Genomic DNA, 21313 nt, shown 5'->3' on the forward strand with positions numbered 1-21313 from the left:
CAAGTCACCACGGCAGGGACTGAAAATCCATACTAATAGAATCCATCCTGTCATCTGTAGCACCGTGAAGCAGCTCTTATGCAAATTGTGTACTGTATTTCTAATGTATAACGTGTACCTGCACCGTGAAAATAGCGCCTTTTTCCCGACTGGTTAACATCCGTAATGATTTTTTTTCAAGGCTGAATAATTTTATGACATATGCCGCCGAATGTGTATTTGTCAGGGATGAAAATTTCCACTACTGCAACTAATAAATTGGGGTTTATAATGTACGAGCGTAGATCCAGAACAAGGGTTGCCAAGCATTTTATGTGCTGCGTTATGTTCTTTACAACCCTAGTCTGCATTATGGTCAAGCAAGAAATTATGCATTTTTTTATATTATTATGTACATGACCTCAATTACATATGTTTTATTTGTAATAATATACTTAATCTTTAGGCAGCGCTAAGTTAATTAAAAGTGTGTTATATTTATAATGGTTCTGGAGCTGATTCTACCCTGTGGTAAATCATCATAATTCATTTAGATTGCTAGTATTTCACTGCACTTCCTTTTTATTTTCTTTAGAGTATAAGGACCTGTATAATTAGCGCAGAGGATGTTTACAGTCTGTAGCAATCCATTCTTATCAGATCGCTTTTCTTCAGTAAAGTGCAGTTAGGACTGATGACAGATTATCGTCGATTGGTTGCCATGGGTTACAGTGCTTTACGTGTTAATCTAAGGTAAAACTAAGCTCTGGACAAAAAGCCAAATACGCAGTTAAAATGCAAATATAGGGGCTGCTTTACCTGGGATATATATTTCTATTAAAGTTGTACTAAATGCTAATCCTTTTTTACCTTAATGCATTCTATGCATTAAGGTAAAAAAAACGCCCTGCTACATGCAATTTTAATTTTCTTGTAAAGCTCATTAAATAATTGCAATATACAATGCTGATTTAAAAGAAAAAAAAGAAGAAAAACAAGAGTCTAATGTCACTTTAAGTTCTGAGTTCTGCACAGCCCCATACACCAGGAACAGGTTGGTGACCTGCATTTACTCTACGGCAGTTAAGCAATAGAGCTAGGTCACTTTCCTTCCCCCAAGTTGTAATTGGATAGGAAAGGAGCAGCAGCTGACTGATAGGTCATCACACTGCTCTCTCCTCCTGTTAGCATGTTTTTCTTAGCAGCACATGTGTTTGTAGCATATCTGAATGCCCCCCAAGCATTGGCCTTCCTGCTTTACCTCAGTGTTGATATTTAGGGGATAACAAGAGTCAAATGATGTCAAATTCTGCTACTTACAACAGCTGTAATTCAGATATGTTTGATAAATAACTGCATTCATTTGCGGGTGTTTTTTTTTTAATCCGCCTGATGTTCAGTTTTATGCCCATTAATATACAGTATTTCTTAAACCAGAAACAAGCATGTTTTGTTGTAACCATTTCCCTGTAAGAGGTCTGACAGAAGGCCTCTTCGGGCCTATTGTATGAAATCCTTTTTAAAATATTTCAATAGTTTATTGATTTTATATAAAAAGTTCAACCTCCCGTTCACCTGCACAGTTGTGAGTCCTTTGTTTTCATGCTAGATGCCCAGAAATGTATTTGCTTCAGTTTTGACCAACTTTATAACATTTGTATGCTACATTCAGTGCTTAAAACAGACCTGCTTTGTTTATTTGCTTTCTCCTCCATACAACACATACTCATACCACTGTTAATGTGAAATGAAACAAAAACAAAACATGCCTGTGTCGGCAGAGGCAGTGGGGATACAGACCAGTGCCCAGCGGGAAGGAGAGAAGGTTTCAGGAGGCTGAGTGGGCCGAGCTCTCCTCCGGCACTGCCCCGCTCAACTCGGCTCCTGTGACAGGCGGAGAGTCAGGAGGGAGATCAGGAAGCAGTTAGCTGTCAGGAGGATGAGCTCTCCTCCCGCACTGTCCCGTTTAGCCTCCTGTGACAGACGAGTCAGGATGGAGAGCGGCTTTACAGGCACTCAGTGATTAGCTGATCGCTAAGTGTTTGTAAATAACTGGGGACATAATAAGCTTATGCTTGCTCTACATCACTTTCTGTTCATTCATGATCGTGGACATAGTAACTCATACAATATTCACAGGTTATGAATGGGCAGGAGCAATCAGTATAGAGCCTTCCTGTTCATTCGTAACAGGGGCTGCAGAAAAGGAAATTGAGGACTCTGTGTCCTCAATCTCTTTTTTTCTATTCTAAAAGGGATATATATGTATATGTGTGTGTGTATATATGTGTATATATATATATATATATATACACACACACACATCTTCCCCAAAGGCTAGAAAACCTTTTTCTACTACTAACCGGAGTCCTTCGCAGGTCCTATATATATCAAGACAAGATGTTTAGATGGGCCATGAGAACTTACAATCTAAAGGGAGGGCAAGTAATACAAGAGGTGGTAGCTGTGTGAGGATGAATTGTTTGAGATAGTTCAGTGGTTGGGCTGAGGCGGGATAAGACTCATCTTTTCAGGGATCACCTAAAGGCAGATGGAGTAGGAGCTAGCAGGACAGTTTTTTTTAACAGTATTTTGCTTTCTACATCAGCATTTTTCAAACACATGAATCTGAAATCTGTATGCTGCAAGGGACTGTGTTTGCCTTGCTTTGCTCACAGCCTGAACTGATCACAGTAGGGAAAAAATGCATAGCAGGTCACATGAAACCTATGGTCTAACAACCCATAGCGATCGCTGTAGATGGAAATCTGTAGATTTGTGATTAAAGTACGCTTTAAACACTTGGCAGAAAAACAAAGGCCATTTACATGAACCCTACATAGACTCACGCCAGTAATCTTCTTGTTTTGCATTCATATCCTCGCTTAGAGTTGTAGAGGAGTTCTTAAAATTCGTTCTTGTGAATTTTTGAGAGATGGGCTGACAAACTTCTACAGTGCAATGTTTTGCTGCAGCCACACCGGAACAGGTGGCTAGAACAAGGGGGCCCTTGCCTCTCCCCACTTCACCATTCAGACTGCTGCAAAGATTTGGAAAGATGCCCAGCAGTGAGTGTTAAGTTTTCTTGGAACCTGTTTTGTGAGACACCCACTGAACAGACCTTATTCTTAAATAATTAAAGATCGGTGGAAAAAAATAGAAGTTTGATCTGTATGATACATACACTTAGACACATGTTGTGATAAGGTGAACTTCTCCCTGCAGATTATTGTATGACATCTCGGTTTAGGGTAGTTGTCCTACTATGCAGAGAGGTTGGAATAATTATGTACATTTTTAATATATGCATTTTTATTGTGACAATATCAAAACTTATTCTTTCTATTTTTCTCTTTTGTTTTTTTCCTACTTGTCACCCTTTCCTCCCACTTTCTGTCTTATGTGCTCCCTGTGTCCACATCCCTTCTTTACCATATGTCCCAGTAGAGCGCCAGAACCTGGAAACAGAAAATGTGACAGTGGTGGAAGGAGAAGTTGCAACGATCAGCTGTCGGGTCAAGAACAACGATGACTCCGTAATCCAGCTGCTTAATCCAAACAGACAGACCATCTACTTCCGAGACTTCAGGCGTAAGTTTCTCTAGTATGCATGAATATATTTGTATGTAGAACTCCCATCGGATGTACTGTGGGAACGTCCTTCCTTCATTTACTCGCTCTGTTGGTGCTGTATATATGCTGGAGCTTCGCCTTCAGTGTGAGCAATCAACTACTGAGAGTTATGGTGATATCAGTGGACCTGAACAGTAAAGGTTCTATGACAAAATGGTAATTATAACTCATATAGGTTAAAGTATATATAAATCCATTTTTTTTTTATAAATTTCAATTTTGAATAGAGTGTGAGTGTGTTAAAACTGACTTTCAGAGTCCTAATGCTGTCTAGGTAGTTTCATCTTATCTATTTGGTCTGTTGACTATTATCATCGGAACAGGAAGACAGGTGAAATCAAAAATGTACAGTTGCCACATAAGCAGTAGGTGAGAGAAATCTTCCAATGTTTACAAACACCTCTGTCTTAGTGGGAATGTATCCTCACCTAGGAGAGATTTTTTTCTCACTTTCTGGTGTGTCTCTGAGACAGAAGGTGAGAGGATTTCACCTAAAAAGGACATCAAAAGGGGTTTATACTGTCTCATACTCTACAATAGAAAAGAAAAAAGGATTGGTTATAGATATACCTTGTAATTGGTGGTGGTGCATAGTAACTTTTCAAAGCAGCTAGTTTCCGATTAGAAGAGATGTTTTATGTAAAGCCTTTAGCCTTGGCTTGCATATTGTTTTATATATATATTTTTTTTTTGAATGGAGTATTGCAGTATGCAATGATACCTTTCTTATTGGAATAACATAATATTTAAAAGAAAAGCTTTTGAGAGTAAACCTCTCTTCTTCAAGTCCGAAGCAATACTAATCAACATGATAGAGTTTAAAGTTTGACCTGAAGAAGAGAGGTTAACGTTCGAAAGCTGGTCTTTTAAATATTATGTTAGCCCAATAAGAAATGTATCATTGCATACTGCAATACTCAGTTTTTGGGGTTTTTTTTTTACATCTTGCGACTTACCCATTTACATCCATATATATATATATATATATTAAGCATGGAGCAATACAGAACACAATTGTATCCCATGTAATAAGAGGAGGCTTGTTCCTCTTTAGTTTAGACATAGGTAGCATCGGAGTGCTTTTCACTCTTGCACCCTCATAAGTGGAAACCCCCTGCTGTGTGGAATTCTTATCGCCCAACGCCCAGGACATGTAGTTTTGGGCGCCGGCCGAGTAGTTTTTTTTTACATTTAGCCCTGCTTCGGACAAGCAGAGCTAAATGTACAGTGGGAAGCCGCCGCTTGTTTTCATACAAGTGATCTGATCAGATCACTTGTATCAATTGGGCAGTGGTGATCCTGCGCTCCCGCACCCCCAGACATGGTTTTCAGGGTCCCCCGCTCTTCTGGGGGACCCAGGACCACGGCACAATGGCTGACCATAGAGAAGGTAGAGCAAAGCAAAGAACGTCTGTTCTTTGCTCTGTGTGGTCAATGAGACCATGGCGCTGTAATCACCTGTGTATGCTGTCAGGAACTGCCACCTGACCACGCCTACCAATGAGAAGCCCAATTTAGCACAGTCAAATACGGTTTTGATTAGGGATGCACCTGTACTAGTATCCATATCGGTGCTAATGCCGTGTATTTGGGCGAGCACTTGTACTCGCCCAAATGCTCCAATACTTTCCTCGATACCAGAACTTCCGGTCAGAGGAAGATTTCCTTTGACCGGCAGTGGTGTAGGGGAACATGGAGCCAGCTTGACGTGCAATCAGGAAGCCGGGCGGCAATTCATGAACCCGCCCCCTGTTTTCCTGATTGGCCGGGAAGCCAGCTCAATGCTGATTGGCTGGGAAGCCGGTTTCCCGTACAATCACAATCAAGCAGGCCAAACAACATGGAGCCGGCTTCCCTGGCAATCAGGAAGCTGGGGGGCATGTCATTACCTGCTGCCGGCTCCATGCCAGCATCAGTATTCGGTATCGGTGAGTACCGAAAACAAAATACTCAAAGTACTCAATTCCCGAAAAAATAGTATTGGTGCATCCCTAGTTTTGATTAAAACCTTTTTTTTTGTATTGGGACAAGTAGATTGTCATGAGGGACAAGTAGATTGGGCCCCCGCTTTAGCCCTTGGACAGGTAGTTTATTTTTAAATTTCAACACCCCTGGAGATACCTATGTATCATCACTTTGAACATTAGTTGGATTTTTTTTGTGATACCTTAACCCATAAGAGAATAGTACATAGAACAGTGATGTGCAATAAGCCATGGCACCCAGCCAGAAAGCGGCCTTCACACACTGGGCTGTACTTTGACATCTGGTTGCTACGGGCAACTGCACATCACTGCTCTTAGCACCATTCTGAAAATAAACCCTGAAGTGTTGTTTCATTACTTATTCTTGTCACATCTGCTACATCTTGTCAGCGTGTACATGTAATGTCACCAGAGTTATTTTGTATTACAAGACAGTCCTGGCAGTAAGACAGCAACAAACTGTTTTCGACTTAGATTGTTGAAAATACTAATCCCTCATTAGAAACTAAACTAATATGATGTGCGCAATTCTCCCAGTCGCCTGAATATTCATTGTCTGTAAGTAATATTTATCTTTCTTTTCTCTTCTAATTCCCTGTTCTAGTTTGTCATTCTCAGTAATGCTGTCCCCAGCATAACTGTGGAGTCTATTATCCAGTGTATCGCAGTAATGCGTTATTAGTTTCTTAGCTCTGTAGGATTGCTTATTACAGGTAATGTTGTGCTTTACTCAGCAGTACTTATTTTCTTGTCTCCTGCCCTGTTACTCTGCGATACTTAATTATGTATTCTCTGCGGTGCTGGAGAATTGTCCGCATCCATTTGGCTTGTGTATAAACTGTAAATGGTTGGTAAAAGCTCTAATGATGAGTCCCCGCTCCATCATTGAAGGTCACATGTAGTGATATTTGGTGATGATGTCATAATTATCTGCAGGAATCTGGACTGGTGTTTGCTGTGCACCACTGTGATTGATTCCTCCACCTGAAATGGGAACGCTAATGGCTAAAAATAGAGCAATGTTAAAAATGTTGCTGGGCTTTGTGTTCAGTGTTGTATTCATCCTGTCAGGTAGTTGATTGTGTAATGATGGGGCTACAGTATAATTAATAGGGATTGCTTAAAGTGGATCTACGGGCAAAAAAAAAAATACATAGATGTTGCAGTCTGTCACTAGATTTTGTTCCCCCGTTACCTGTTCCTTGTATCAGTAGATACATTTTTTTTAAATAACTTCTTTTGACAGGGTGGCAACACTATTCATTCTGTAGTAAGAATCACACAGAAGCATAGTCACCCATTGTCTTGGAAGGACGCATAATTTTAAATGGCCTTTAAAGCCCTATTAAACCCATTTTAATGTATTGGTGTAATACAGTCATGCTGCATATATAGTAACTCATATGCCTCTTTTCTCCTTTTTTAATCTGCTATATGTTGCAGCAGCATTAAAAAAAAAAAACCCTGGAGAGTCTTGCACTGTCATACTCAAGAAGCAGCTTGCTGTCCAGCATGACCCCTGAATTCAGCTGTGCTTAGGAAGAAGGAGCGACGTGTCGGACTGCAGGAGAGCCAACTATATGAAACTATATGAATAAACCTGTTCTAAAAAGCCCCTGTAAACTTGGTCTGCATGTAAAAATGGAGCAAATATAAATAAAGGCCTGTGAAATACTCGCATTACAGGTCTTAACCCCATATGGTTAATAGTATACAATATTTTAACAATAGTGGGCCTTTCAATAATTCCATCAGTAACCATGTAGTAAAAGTTACAGCGTAATAACAGCCAGGATGCCCCTAGATATGAGACGATCACATCCTATTTGGCCAGAAATATGGACCAGTAAATGATCTTGTCTATAGGTCCTACCTATACAGACACGTCTAATGCAACTGATCTCAGAGCAAGAGTTCAAAGGGATATTTATTTTTCAAACAGTTGCCCCTGCTGCTAGGTCTACACCAACATGTACACATAGCCTGTGCAATCATGCATATATGTGTGACATGTGTCCTTTACAAAGATTGTATACTGTCCTAATCCAGAGGCTGATCTAAACCTCTGCAGCCCAAGCAAAGCAGAACTAGATCAGATTTCAGGTAAAGCTGACTTTTGAGAGCAGACGTCAGATGAATTATGTAGATGCACAGTAGACACACATTGGTAAAAGGAAGATGTGCTGGCTGTGAAGCCGACTTCAGCTTTTCCTGTGCAGCAATGGAGCTCTCGGTGAGACTGATGAAACATAGGCCTATTGCCCATAACACCTAGCAAGATGTTCCCTTTCATGCTGTCACTCGCACAAGGATAATGAGTAATAGCTTTTGACTGGTTATTGCATGCAGTCATTTGACAATTCCAGAAATTTGACTCATCATATCAATTCATCTGTAAAGTTCCAAGCCAGTCAATTCATATATGTTCATCAAGATGTTTTTCTATTAAGGAGCAACTCCAGGCAACGACTAAACACAATCGGCTTATATTATCTACTACATACTGCCAGTAAACTGCAATCAGAAAATCTACTCTGTTTGCTTTCAACTCATACTAACACAAAGCAAAACCCTGTGTGGTTTAGGCTCTGGGGAAGTGGCTATTCTGTGGTCCATGTGCTAAAAGAGGCTTCTAGGGTAGTATATAGGTTTACCTTCTCTGGCACAGAGCCAGCATAACACATAAGTCTTTTTCTCTCATAGTCTAATCACATGGGTGTTTTGCCTTCTAGCAGATCCCAATAAAGCCCATCTAAACCCAACCATTTCAAAATTTCATGTAGTTGCCCTTTTAAAATGGCAGCTTTCGTTAAAATTAAATCTTGGTGATCCTTTTATGAATGTGCTTCTTCACACTGCCTGTTATCGAGGGCAGCTGTCTGCCATTTGTGCTTTTGCATTATCACCCTGCCACATGCGCCTCTGGTGGAGGCTACAACATGCAGCTGTGCTGGCCCACCATTGTCAACAGTAGGTCCAGATCAATTATGTTTTACTGATTCTTGGAACTAGTGCATGTAGACACACTTCCAGTCCCAGGAAGACATTGCTTACTCACCGTATTGTAAAAACAGAACCCGGACTGGACTACTGGAATCTCCCCTGTCCTTTTGTCTATAACAAAGGTGTGCATGGTCCTGTAATCCCCAGAACAATATAACTGATACCAGTTAAGTTCAGACAGAGATTACAGGAAATTATCATCTGACAAGATTTCTGGCAGGATCAACAGGTATGTTTTGCACTTATCAAACCGATATAACAAACTTTTTCAATGGTACAATATATTTAAGACCAAAGCAAACCAATAGAAGGTCATTATTGGTGTTTACATGTCTTATAAGCCAGTCAACATGTTTGGCCAATATTTATCAGACTCAAGACCATTTATAAAATGGGGATAGTGATACTAGTAAGGATTTATCTAGCAGGTCAGTCCAGCTGCACAAGATAAATACGACAGTGGAATTCATTGGCATTCATTAGATAAGGTTTGTCAATTTCTATGGCAAAATCCCATGTTTGTCTAGAGAGAAAGTGATGGCCATTCTGTTGTTTGGTAGGTGTTAGTAATTTATATCTAATAGTGGCTTATTTTGTTTTTCGGTGGTGGGAAGTCTCACTGGAGTTGGTGGCTGTGCCCTCCTTGACCAGGATTTCTCATTACCCCTGTTTTAGTGTTTCTAAAGAAAGAGAAATGAACTTGTGAGACCAGCGAAAGGGCTAGTTTAGGAATTCAGGTGCAGGGTTTTTTTCATGTAGCACCAAGAGCTTTAGGAAGCCAATGGGTAATTCAATAGCTAGCAAATACAGAAACTAAAATGACAGATCTGGGTGGACCGACCATTTATTGTGTCCGCATTAAATACTACAAAGCGCTCAAAGAAAAGATACATTTTGCGTTGGGTGAAAAGCAGTTGTGCTTGTAAGATGGTACAGATAATGCTCTGAAATTAGAATCTGAAAGATTGCAGAACATGCATTCGCTAATAAATATAGAGTAATAGAAATATGGAAATATCCTTTAATATGCTCTTGTCCCCTGAATTAGAAAGGATCAGTGTGACATGGCTTCAAAATCCTTGTCTGCATAGTTTTTCATCAGAATAATTTGCTTTCTAAGTACCCACTTTAGTGCACCTATATCATTATTTAATGCTGTGTCGTGCAGCAAAACCACCCTGCCTTCCAAGATAAAGATGTATGAGCAATGTTTTATTTTTTCCTTTTCCAAAGTCTAGGCATATTAAGTAAACTATTATCAGATTAAGGAGTTTGCCATTTACATTTATAACATTGTTGGTAAAATTATGCTATCCTGCCCAAAATAGCAAACATTTGCAATATCTATAAAAGGATTTTCGGTTGCCTCTTTTTAATATATTTTTGCCAAGTGTGGATGTTGTAATCTCACATTAATATGAGGATGCATACATATTACCTTGCTAAAGATATAATATGGAGAAACTACTCATCCTCAGCATACCACTGCTGGGGCACAGTCTTGGTACTAGGCAAGCTGGTGACTGATTACAGTAATCCTAAAAGACATAGCTGTACACCGAGTATCTCTACCATCTTGGATTAACTCTATTGTTCCAGACAGACTATAAGACTTCACTTCGATCCTCTACGGCAGGGGTGCCCATAAGGTCGATCTTGATCTACCAGTCGAACGCGTAGCGATCACTGGTAGTTCGCGATGTCCTCTCCTCCCGCCAGAGGGGCTTCTCTGGATCCCCGCTGCATACAGATGGTTAATAGCAGTGGGGATCCAGAGAAGCCCCTCTGGCGGGAGGAGAGGACATCGCAAACTACCAGTGATCGCTACGCGATGATCGACCTTATGGGCACCCCATCCGAGAAGAAGTGAAGGAACCGGCGGCGGGGGAGGAAGAAGCCGCTGTCACAGAACTAATGCCAAGTGGTGAGGAGAGAGAGACGCTCGGTCTGGATCTGACAGCCGGAGCTTCTCTCTCCCCTCACTGCTCTGCCTTAGTTCTGTGAAAGCGGCTCCGCCCCTCCCCTCGGCTGAAGTGCTTCATGTCTGATCCCCGCTGCATCTACCCGGGAGAGCAGGGGGTATCCATGGGAGAAGCTGAGCCCCAGTGTGTGTGGCCGAGTGGCAGAGGATCGGTACATATCAGTGATATGTACCGGTCCTCTGTGCAGGACAAACACTGGAGCGATCAGCTGATCACTCCAGTGTTTGTAAATAACTGGGGACACATACCGGAAGTACTATGTGTCCCCAGTTATAAATGAACAGGATGTGATTTACATCACTTCCTGTTCATTCATTAGTTTCTCAATGGGGAGAAGCACCCAGGACAGAGGCTCCTCCCCATTCAGAAACTGCTTGATGGTAAAATATTTTCTCAATGAATGGGAAGCCTCTGTGCTTTCCATTCATTTAGAACAGAGGCTGCAGAAAAGGGGATTGAGGACTTTGTGCCCTCAATTTATTTTTCTATTTTAAAAGGGAAATATCAGGAGGCTGTTTAGACCCCTTATATTTCCCCGAAGCCCCCCCAACAGTAAAAAAAAATACTAAAATAATCAAAATAAAATAAAAATGTTTAAAAAAATCCTGTAGGCAGGGCGCGGTTTTTTTCTTGCCTCGTGGCGCAAAAGGAGCTGGCTGCTGCTATGCTCCCACGGTGCTCGTGCGTCTGCCGGCGAAATGTGTTAGACGCCTCAGATGAAAAGGGGCAGGACACCTCTCCCCATGTGCAACGTCGGCTACACGATCACCACGGCAGGATAAGATGCCGGGGCCTCTATGACGCACTGGAATGTAAGCCGGCCAACCCCCTGCGTTCAGGGGCTGGAAGGGGTGTGAGGTTGTATTGAAGTCAATGGTACCGCAGGCATGCCCCCCGCCCACAGTGTGATCACCCGCACCCGTAACCCGCACCCGCACCCGTAACATTAGTGCCTGCATTCCGGTCCAGTGCGATATGCAAAAATAATGCTCGCACAGGCCTGCCTGTGGTGCCATTGACTTCAATGCATCGCCACGCCCCCTCCCGCCACTGAATGCAGGTGTTTTTCCATTGGTATATCTCGTTGAGCTCGTCATTTCAAAAATAGGTTTCCAGACGAAAAATTGTGGGCGCCACTGCTCTACGGTGTCCTCTAAGTGGACTCAAGCTGCCCATACACCTGATGATTATCGTACCATAATAGCGGGTGATCCTGTGATCGTGCAATAATCGTAAGTTTGATGGGCAGCGTGCAACCGCATTTACTGTAGGTCATGCGATTTTCATATAACGAGCACGCTAGAAAACTCGCCAAAAATGGTACGCTTTTCGTCGGGTCCGTAGCGCGATCGCAAGACAAAAGCCGCACGACCCAAGGTGCGCAAGCGCACGCTGCCTGCTCACCATTGCAATCATCTGCAAGCCCTCCCTGACTTGCGACGATCGCAAGTATGATCTGCCTGTCCATGATGTGTAGGTCATATGAAATTTTAATCACCTTACAACCATCGCACAACGAAAGTCATGCGATGGTTGTAAGGTGTTACTGGACTCTTTTTGCAAATGCTTGCCACTTGGCTGTGCTGGCTTTGATAATTTGAGGCACATACCCAAAACAAGCAAGCTGGGAGTGCCTGCCAGAAAAATCAGATTTGCTTCTCTCTGTACTTGTGAATCTAGAGAGACATACATATGGGAGCTTCCATTGCTGACTTGTTATTGAAGGGACATGACCCAGTACTGTTATATGTATCTTTGCTTTACTACTACAGGCTGAGTCCCTGACTTTTCAAGTTGAGACCTGCTGTTTACGGGCATGTTCCAAGTCAGTGACTTACCATGTAATAAAGGAAGGATACAAATAAGAGCCTTGGAGCATACATCCCTGTACAAGGACAGTTTTTGACACATGTATAGCTACTACCTCAGGCCCCATTAACACCATTGCATGGCAATGTGCGGCAAGCGATGGAAAACCTGCGCGCTCTGACATGTATTCATGGTACGGGTCAAAAACACATCAGAGCGATGCGCATTTGTGCATTGTCATAGTGTGAATGGGGATTAACTTAAACTAACCAGATAGATAAATTGTTGCAGAAGAAGAGTAAACTTTGCTACATCTTGAACTCTCTTACGGTTCATAATATGCAATTGTGGTCATATAGAGAACAGTCCAATTGGTCTCCAGTCTAAATGGTCAAAAGGAAATGGAAAAACAATCATGCTTAGCTTCTTAGTGCCAGTCAGGCAGGGAGTGTAGGAGGTGCTTGCTGAAATCCACTTTAATATTGCCAACAATGGAGCACGGTTTGGGCATCATAAAAAGAAAATGCCTCCCACTTTTACTAGCCCCAGGCCAGCAGTGTTCAGGTTTAGGTCACAACCCCCATTTAGTATACATTTTATCCCTAATTCATAGAGGGGCCTTTTTTAGCTGCACAGTCTGACAAAGTTAAGTCAGATATCAAGTTTTACATTACAAATGCCCAGTCTTATTTAAAAATACAACTCTGGCTGTGATACTTGTCCTTTCTTTTGTGTTGCCACAGAAATTCTACTCTGCTGGCGTCCGCTGGTCCTCTGCCAGGCTGAATGACACCTAGTTGAATTCAACTTTTGGGCTCACCGTATGATACAGTAGAAAGGGGTGCTGGGATCAAAATGCAGGGAGATGTCTGCAGTATGTAAAACCGCCCATTGCCGCCATAGTAAAAAAGAGGAATAGGCTGAACAAAATGTGAGGCCAACGGCAAAAATTAGATATTAAACTGAAATAATTTGCACTGTGTTTTTCAAGATTCTGCGGTCAAATGTTCATAATGTTCCAATGTCTGATACTTGGGGAAAAAAAAGTTGTAGAAGGCTTTTGTATCAGTAAATGTATAACACATTGTTTAAGTGAATGTGTAATGCCAGCTTTGAATAGACCCATAGTACTCTATTATTTGAAAATATATATTTCTGGCTGCATCCTCTGTGTACATGTACAATGCATCAGCCTCAGATATTTTCCCTCACGCCTTCACACCACTGGTCAATAAGTGGTGACAAATAAGTATGTGCTTGTCAGGGCCTTGCAGGCATTGTGGTCCAAGGCTTTCATCGCTTTGCCCTTGAGAGTCTTCCATGACAGAATGTGACACTTTTGGAAGAAAAAAGGAAAAAAAACTGGCTTCTTTCAAACATATGAAATTAAATTACAAAGTGAATATTTGTAAAACAAAGCATTGACTAGAAGGCCCATTTCATCTAGCAGTAAAGGACAATGTGTAAAGGACGGCTGGTTGTATTTTTGCTCAGAAGGACATCTGCTGTTGCTTTAGCTTCTTGGAGAAACATTGTTACTTTCGTAAGCCTTGAAGCTTAGATGATTTGTGAAAGTGTTACTTAGTGATAGATTGTTCAACTCATTATCCAGCTTCCTCTGCCCTCCCTAAATTATAACTGATTCATGCGGTATTATTAGCTTAGACTAGTAAAAAACGATTTTGGGAGATTAAATCTCGTGAGATTAATCGCATAAGAAAAGTGCGATTAACTGCGATTTAATCTCTCGACATTAATCACCTCAAGAAAACAACCTTCCGGTGTTCTCAGTTCCCAAGGAGTGTTTATTGCCTAGAAATTTGTAAGATATCTTGAAACATACAGTGAATTACCTGTCCTTTGTAAACTGTATGGTAGAAATGTATCGCCTCAGGTTGAACAAAACGTTAAATGACTGTAGGGGATCAGCAGACATCAGCATGTTTATAGGGATAATTAATGATAATGGGCTTGATGCACTAATGTTTATTAAGGCGTGTATTGTGTGAGAAAACCTTTCTCAAGAGAACACTTCTTATTTTGCTCATGATTCATTACATTTGCTGCATTGTTATGCCCATGTAAATTAAATTGATAACAATGGTTTTGCATGTGAAAAAGCATCTGGAAAGTACTTTGCACACTAAAAGTATTGGATGAACTTCATTAGCAGTTCATTATATGATCTATAGCAGTGGTTCTCAACCTTTCTAGGGCCGGGACCCCTTGGTAACATTTGCCAAGTTGTGGTGACCCCCAAAGGTAAAATTTAGGGATGACACGGCTGCTGCAGCGACATCTGGTGGCGTGGCGGGAGAACTGACACTGCTGCGCTAGGAGAGAGCTGAGGAGGACTCTCACCATGCACAACGACCCACAGGTTGAGAACCACTGCTATAGGCAAAGACAGGACCGGCCTCTGCAGCTGGAACTAGAAGAATTGGATTTAAAGTGTGTGGCTATATAACGTATAGTACTGTCACTGATAGGGATGGGCTCGGGCGTGTTCGCAGCTCCACGTGCCGAGCCCACCAGGAAGCTGACAGCGCCAATCACAGGCACTGAGACATTTCCCAATCTCTGCAGCTGCGGACCGGGAAAATGGAATGCATAGCTAGAAGTGTGTTTTTACATATTTTTTTGCTTCAATACATACATATTGCACTCGCTCTCTGCTGCTGTCAATCACTAGAAGGGGACCTGATGGAGAACTTCAGGTCCCCCTCTGCTGATTGGCAGCATCAGAGGGCTGGTGCAATAGCTAGTTTGTTATTGGCTTTTGCAAAGTGAAATAGCCAATAAGAATCTAGCTATGCATTCCTATGGTGGGGTTTTTTTTTCCCGGGAGAAAGTGTTTCTCTCCCGGCAGCCTAGAGCCACTAGGCGACCCCTGGAAAATCGTAATTCGACCCCCGAGGAGTCCCGACCCAAAGGTTGAGAACCAATGATCTATAGGGAGTGTGCTTTGAAACCTGTTTAGGGGTGGGCCTTTTATGAGTGTGCATTAGGCAGGCATGCAATGTGCCATAAGCACTGTAGAAGCCAATGTCCCAAAGTGCAAAAAGTAATCACCATGCAATAGAATTTTGAAAAAAGAAGCCCCCACAGCAGAAGAAGTATGGCTGGATAGCCTTGGTGTAAAGTAAATTTGTCTTGAGGAAGTATGAGTATGGATCCTTGTACAGCCTTGTAAGGTGTTTGCACTAAAATTCAAGGTCCGCCTATGTGGCAGTGCCCCGGCGTTTACAAAGTGCTGGATTGCAGCAATTAAAAGAGTGAAACCCCATTGAAAGAAAAGTATGAAAAATACCTTACTCCTCAATTCTGGCCTTTTTCCTAAAACTGATGCTCCTGGGCCTCACAATGGATCTAGGAAAAACTCAGGATCCCAATTCTCATGAGAACACACTTCAGCACTGTGCAGTGTGGGATCCTCTGCTTTTTGATGATCCCACAGAAGACTTAATGATGTTACCCTCACCTAGGTGAGATCACTGGGAGTAAGGCAAGTATTTTTTATGATTTTTTTATTTTGCTGTAATCCAGCATTTTGTTTAAGCAGCAGCTCTGCCTTTTCTTCAGTTAATATAAATTAGGACCACTCTTCGTCTTTGCAGGCAGCTTGACAACCAATGCTGGTAGTTGTGGTTCGGCAGCTATAGATCCATGTCTGCATTATGATAAGTTATTCCGGGAAGTCTCATACCAAGTGTATTGTAAGGAGTTAATGCCCCGTTTGTCTTATTGATTTTTTAATAGTTTTCTTTTAACTCTATAATCCCCCGACTTAATGGCTTTAAGTGTTTTTCTTTTAATACTGAGTAATGTGCACATCTTCCAAGGCTGACAACAGATGGTGATGCATGTGGCTTTGCTTTATTATTTACTGGAAAGTACTAATATTCTTGAATTCCACAGCTCTGAAAGACGCACGGTTCCAGCTGGTGAACTTCTCCAGTAACGAGCTGAGGGTGTCGCTCACGAACGTGTCTATCCATGATGAGGGGAGATACTTCTGCCAGCTCTACACTGACCCCCCACAGGAGGCGTACACCACTATTACAGTTCTTAGTAAGCAGTAGCATACCTCCAACTCTTATCTTTATGTCACCTCTTTTCCCTACCATCTCTTCTTGATCACCATTGTTCTTGTATATCCATGCCCCTAATTTCACCTTCCTCTCTTCTATTTTCCCCTATGCAAGCATTTTCTGTCTCATTTATCCCGTCATAATGTCTAAAAACAACCGATGCTGCTGCATTCTGCTGACCCTCTCAGTTAATGAATATGTCATCTACATCTGTTGTGTCGCAGACAATCTGTCCTGGTCTTTAGTGATATTTGTGTTAACCTCTTTTAGCCTTTTATCTCATTTGTCTAAAACCGTTGTTCGAAGTCAGCTGTCCACAAAGGCCAAAATGTGCCGTGATCATTGAAGGTTTTTAATCCGGTCACGCGTGCCAGGGCTTGTTTATTAAAACCAGAGTGAAGAAAAACTGATCTGATAAGCTGTAAGATGTAACATGATTGCAGCTGACATTCTTACCCTGCAGGTTAGAAAATAAGATAGAGGCTGATAGGTTGCCATGGGCAACAGTTCTATTTCACGCCGCCTTTAGTGTTTTATAAATAAGCCCCGGTGTGCTCCGTTGCATGTTATTAGCTTAACTGCTGTAAATCTCTAATTTTGTATCCTGTATCTTTGGTTCCAATTGCTGTAATAAACACAGATTACCAGATTATTTACCCATCTCTCGCTATGTCCTTCCACCCCATCTTTGTTATTGTTTCAGTTCCACCAAACAACCTGGTCATTGATGTGCAGAAGGACACGTATATGGAAGGTGAAGAAGTAGAGATGAACTGTACAGCTATGGCCAGCAAACCAGCTGCAGTAATACGCTGGTTCAAAGGAAATCAAGAGATAGAAGGTAAGGTGAACTGAAGTTCTAGTACCCATACGCCTATCAATAAGTAATTGCCGTGCGCCAATGATAATACAGTTGAAAATGATAGTTTGACAATTCAGACGTTAATTTGGTCAAATTTGAATTTTTGACAGATCCTTTCAATGAACACTCATGAACTTGGACTCCCTATTTGTTGCAGGCGATTTCGAAAAATATTGCATTGCAACAATCTTTTTATTGAACCCTCTTAAAGTTATGTTTTTGCCCAACACAGCAAAGGTAAATGCACGTTTAAAGTCTAGGGAACCTATGTAAAGGACTTTTACTTACCTAATCCCCGCTCCTGCTGGCTCCAAGACCGGTACCTACAGGCTCTTCCCCCCCTACACCCTGGCCGTCAGAGACCCGCTGACATTGTCATGTACAATGCAAGTCCCACAGCCTACATTATATGCAGGGACTCCAAGGAACAGTTCACAAGCCGGAAGTGTTGGAGGGACGAGGTGAATGCTGGCTGGCGGAGAAGCGGGGATTAGGTAAGTAGTAGTCCCAGGTATCCTAGACATTAATGAGGAGTTAACCCTAGCAGTTTGTGGGTAGCCTGACTGCACGGGGAGTTTTTTCCCCTTGATATAGACTTTAAGGGCTCATTCACACCATAATGCAGTGCGATGCAATGACATGTTTTTTTGTGCCTAGAGGTGCATTGCCCAATGCTGTGAGCACAGTGCAAGCATATGCATACAGTATATGAATGTGCATTTGAGTGCAGTTAACTTTGAATGGCAATGCACATCTATGGTATGTTACCGTGTATTGCAGTAATGCAAATTATAGTGCATGTCGTGGAGTGAAGAAGCTTTTAGTCTGTTTCCAGAGAATAGAATATAGTGCCAATTTTCCATTTACTGGAAAGCATTTCAACTTAAAGGCTTAATCTGTAATCACTCCGAATCTAGTAGCCATACTTAGCCCTGAATTCCTGGAGTTTTTATCAATTGGCTACTAATTTTGTACTGTCTACCCTTCTAAGCCTCTGTCCTTGCAAGGTAACTTCAACTTAACCAGAACGCCATAATATTTCATATGATATTTAGTACCTATGTCAACCAATCGTATTTCCTTTTTTCGTCAGACTGCATTTATCTTTGGTTAGTTGGTGTAATACATAATGCATGATGATATTATGTCACTTGCAACACAGAGAAAAATAAAGTACTCCAGGTATACCATTAATTTATTCAGAAACAGCTATTCCACTGTTAAAGCTGAATTCCAGGCAGATATAAAATACACAATTGAATGCAGCTTTGTATTCATTAATTCATCATTAAATATTTGTTTGTTTGTTTTTTCTTTTGAAATGCAAGCAGTGCAAGTACCTGAATCTGACTTGATGTCAGCCACTTGTAGCCCATATACAGCAGAGCTCACACTGCAAAAGTGAGAAGCAGCACAGGGTACCAATCAGTTCATGTGCTAACAAGGAAGCATTCAGATAATAGGAGAAAGCAGCGTGACAGAGATGAGCTCACCAATGTTCTTCTCCTTAAGTGTTCAGTTACACCTTAAGTACTACTGTACTGCAATAAAGAAAAAAAAAGATCTAGTGTCCCCCACTGTCCGAAAGGATTGTGCTGTGTGGCAGAACTGTATTCATTTCAGAAATGGATGGACAGAATTGCAAATCATTTGGCAGGTTAAAAAGCTCCTTATATGTGTTCTTTTGCGCACTTGCTTGTTTGCCTGGAATTCAGCTTTATATGACTTTAAAGTCCATTTCCACCTTTATAAGTGATTAGCATTTATTGTGGCAAAGTAGAGGTGCAGTGATGGTATATACTGTATTTGTGCACATTTTCATGACTCGCATTACATGCTTTCTTCATTTTTTTACTTAACATGTTATCAATCCTGAATCCTAGATATTTCAAATTGTCTCCAGGAAATTCAGTGTGTCACCGGGGTCGGATTGCCCGCCTCCCTGTGATTCTGTATAACACGATCACTGAACACCAGCTCTGTCTTTGCATACAATACACTGTCTGGGGGGAGGGGTTGTTGGGGTGCCACTATGAATACTAATAATTGGTGGAGAGTTCAGAGAGAGCTTAAAAGAGAACTATGGGGTAAGTGTTTTTCCCCATAGTTCTCTTAAGGGTCGCGGGAGGACATATAATAGCATCCTCCTGTGTCCCTAAGCTCAGTATATTGTGAGTTACAGCTCACAGTATACTGAGACCGCCACAGCCGGGACGGATCCCGATATTACTGTCGAGATCCACCAAGCTGCGTGAGTGACAGCGGGCTCTGCCTATCTAGAGGCAGAGCCAGCTGTGCCCGCCCCCTCCATCGTCTGCTCCTCCAGTCAGTGCTGTAGGATCGGAGCGGGGAAGGGGGTAATCCCTGCAGGGAGCCATGACTTACAGTCACTGTTCTCTGCAGGGAGATGACCGAGAAGTGAGATGACCGAGAAGTGAGAGAGCGACGGTATGCGTTCGCTCACTTCCCGATCTATTGAGCCGACATGCAACAGTTTCATTGTCACACGCCGGCTCCAACTATGAGGATGAGTGATTTTCACTCACCTCATAGTTCTCCTTTAATTGTAATTTACACAGAGCACAGAGGCGGCCATTTTTATAAGGATATGAAGAGAAAAGCGAAAAAGTTTTTGTGTTCATATACAGCAACTGCATATGCCTGCTTCATGTACATAGTGTACATTGTTGGCATATGTTTTTTTTTTTTAACTACCCCCACAAAGGTGGAAGCGGCCTAAGTGATTGCATTATCACGATCAGTCCTTTGTGATTTAGGCAGGTTTGGTGCCTGTCTGCTCATACAGTAGGTATTTGTTTTTATTCATAATTCACTAGGCTGCTGGAATTTAATATATACTGGTGTCTAATAGAATCTTACATCTTGGTGTCTATTATGCTTGCTCTGGGATTTAACAGATTTTCCATATGCACCGAGCAGTGTGCTGCAGTGGTATGGCAATAAAGAATTATGCACATATGTCAAAGGTTAAGTTTGACAGGATTTATTATAATGCTGCAAGCTCCAGGTGATTCATCACTGAGAAGCATAAACGGCACAGACCTTAGCGTGTCAGTGTAGAACATGAAACAAAAAGATGGCTAGTTGCTTGTTAAGGAAATAGAGTGAGTCATTGCTCAGCAGCATGATGTTTCTATGCAGAAAAAAAAAAAGCAATTCAAAATTACCTATTAGATGGTGAAGCTCACAACCAGGTCATTTTGACATTGCTTACAGTTGTGGAGGCAAACAAAAAACTAGGACATGCATTTGACAAGACTGGGAAAATTACTCTGCAAAGTGCACTTAGTACATATGCCAGCAATAAGAGATCAAAAAGCAGCAGTGTTACTTGGGGAAAGCGAAGTGATGAAAGTCGAACTCTGTAATGCGGCATTATTTTAACCTAATGACCTACATGGGATGTTCACAGGTAGTAAGACAGAAGTGGAGGCCGTGGACAACAAGATGTTCAGAGTGCGCAGCCAGATATCCGTCACCGTTCTCCGCGAAGATGACGAAGTTCCTTTCGTGTGTATGGTTGACCATCCAGCTGTGAAGGATCTGGAGACTCGGCAGTACATTGATGTGCAATGTGAGTACCAGACATTCGGTTGGGTGAGATATTTGGGTATATGTGGGTAGGACACCACACAATTGGCTTCAGTTTTACTCTGACCTTTATTTTGTGCAGTTGGCAGTCCTTCTAGCTAATTTCTATATAGCTGCTCATGGCTTTATTGCACAAATGACAGCTTTTGAAAAATGTAGTTCATAATCCTGGATGCACCTACTCTTTGAGCCTATTGGAAACATTGGCTAGAGAAATATAAAGCGTAACCTGTATCTGACGGTGTGTGATCATATAAAATCTAGTGTATTTCAAGTTCTGCAGTCAAATTTGAGAAAACCCCTCTATATGTTTGTGTTCCTGTTCACACAACATACCGAAAAATAACAAAATATATA

At 41.7% G+C, this 21313-nt stretch overlaps 1 protein-coding gene across 1 annotated transcript in view; it reads left to right on the forward strand.

The window, feature by feature from the left end:
* The window catches only part of LOC108797113 (cell adhesion molecule 1-like), a gene marked incomplete at its 3' end in the record, with an annotated part of 188424 nt that overhangs the window by 166469 nt on the left and 642 nt on the right, over positions 1-21313 (forward strand). Inside the window, exons 3-6 of the mRNA XM_018568685.1 lie at positions 3424-3570; positions 16310-16462; positions 17186-17323; positions 20778-20962. Of these exons, the coding sequence (XP_018424187.1) occupies positions 3424-3570; positions 16310-16462; positions 17186-17323; positions 20778-20962 (623 nt within the window). The remainder of the gene's footprint in view (positions 1-3423; positions 3571-16309; positions 16463-17185; positions 17324-20777; positions 20963-21313) is intronic.

This window comes from Nanorana parkeri, unplaced genomic scaffold, assembly GCF_000935625.1.
Source record: "Nanorana parkeri isolate BGI_ZX_2015 unplaced genomic scaffold, ASM93562v1 scaffold1227, whole genome shotgun sequence".
Lineage (NCBI taxonomy): Eukaryota > Metazoa > Chordata > Amphibia > Anura > Dicroglossidae > Nanorana > Nanorana parkeri.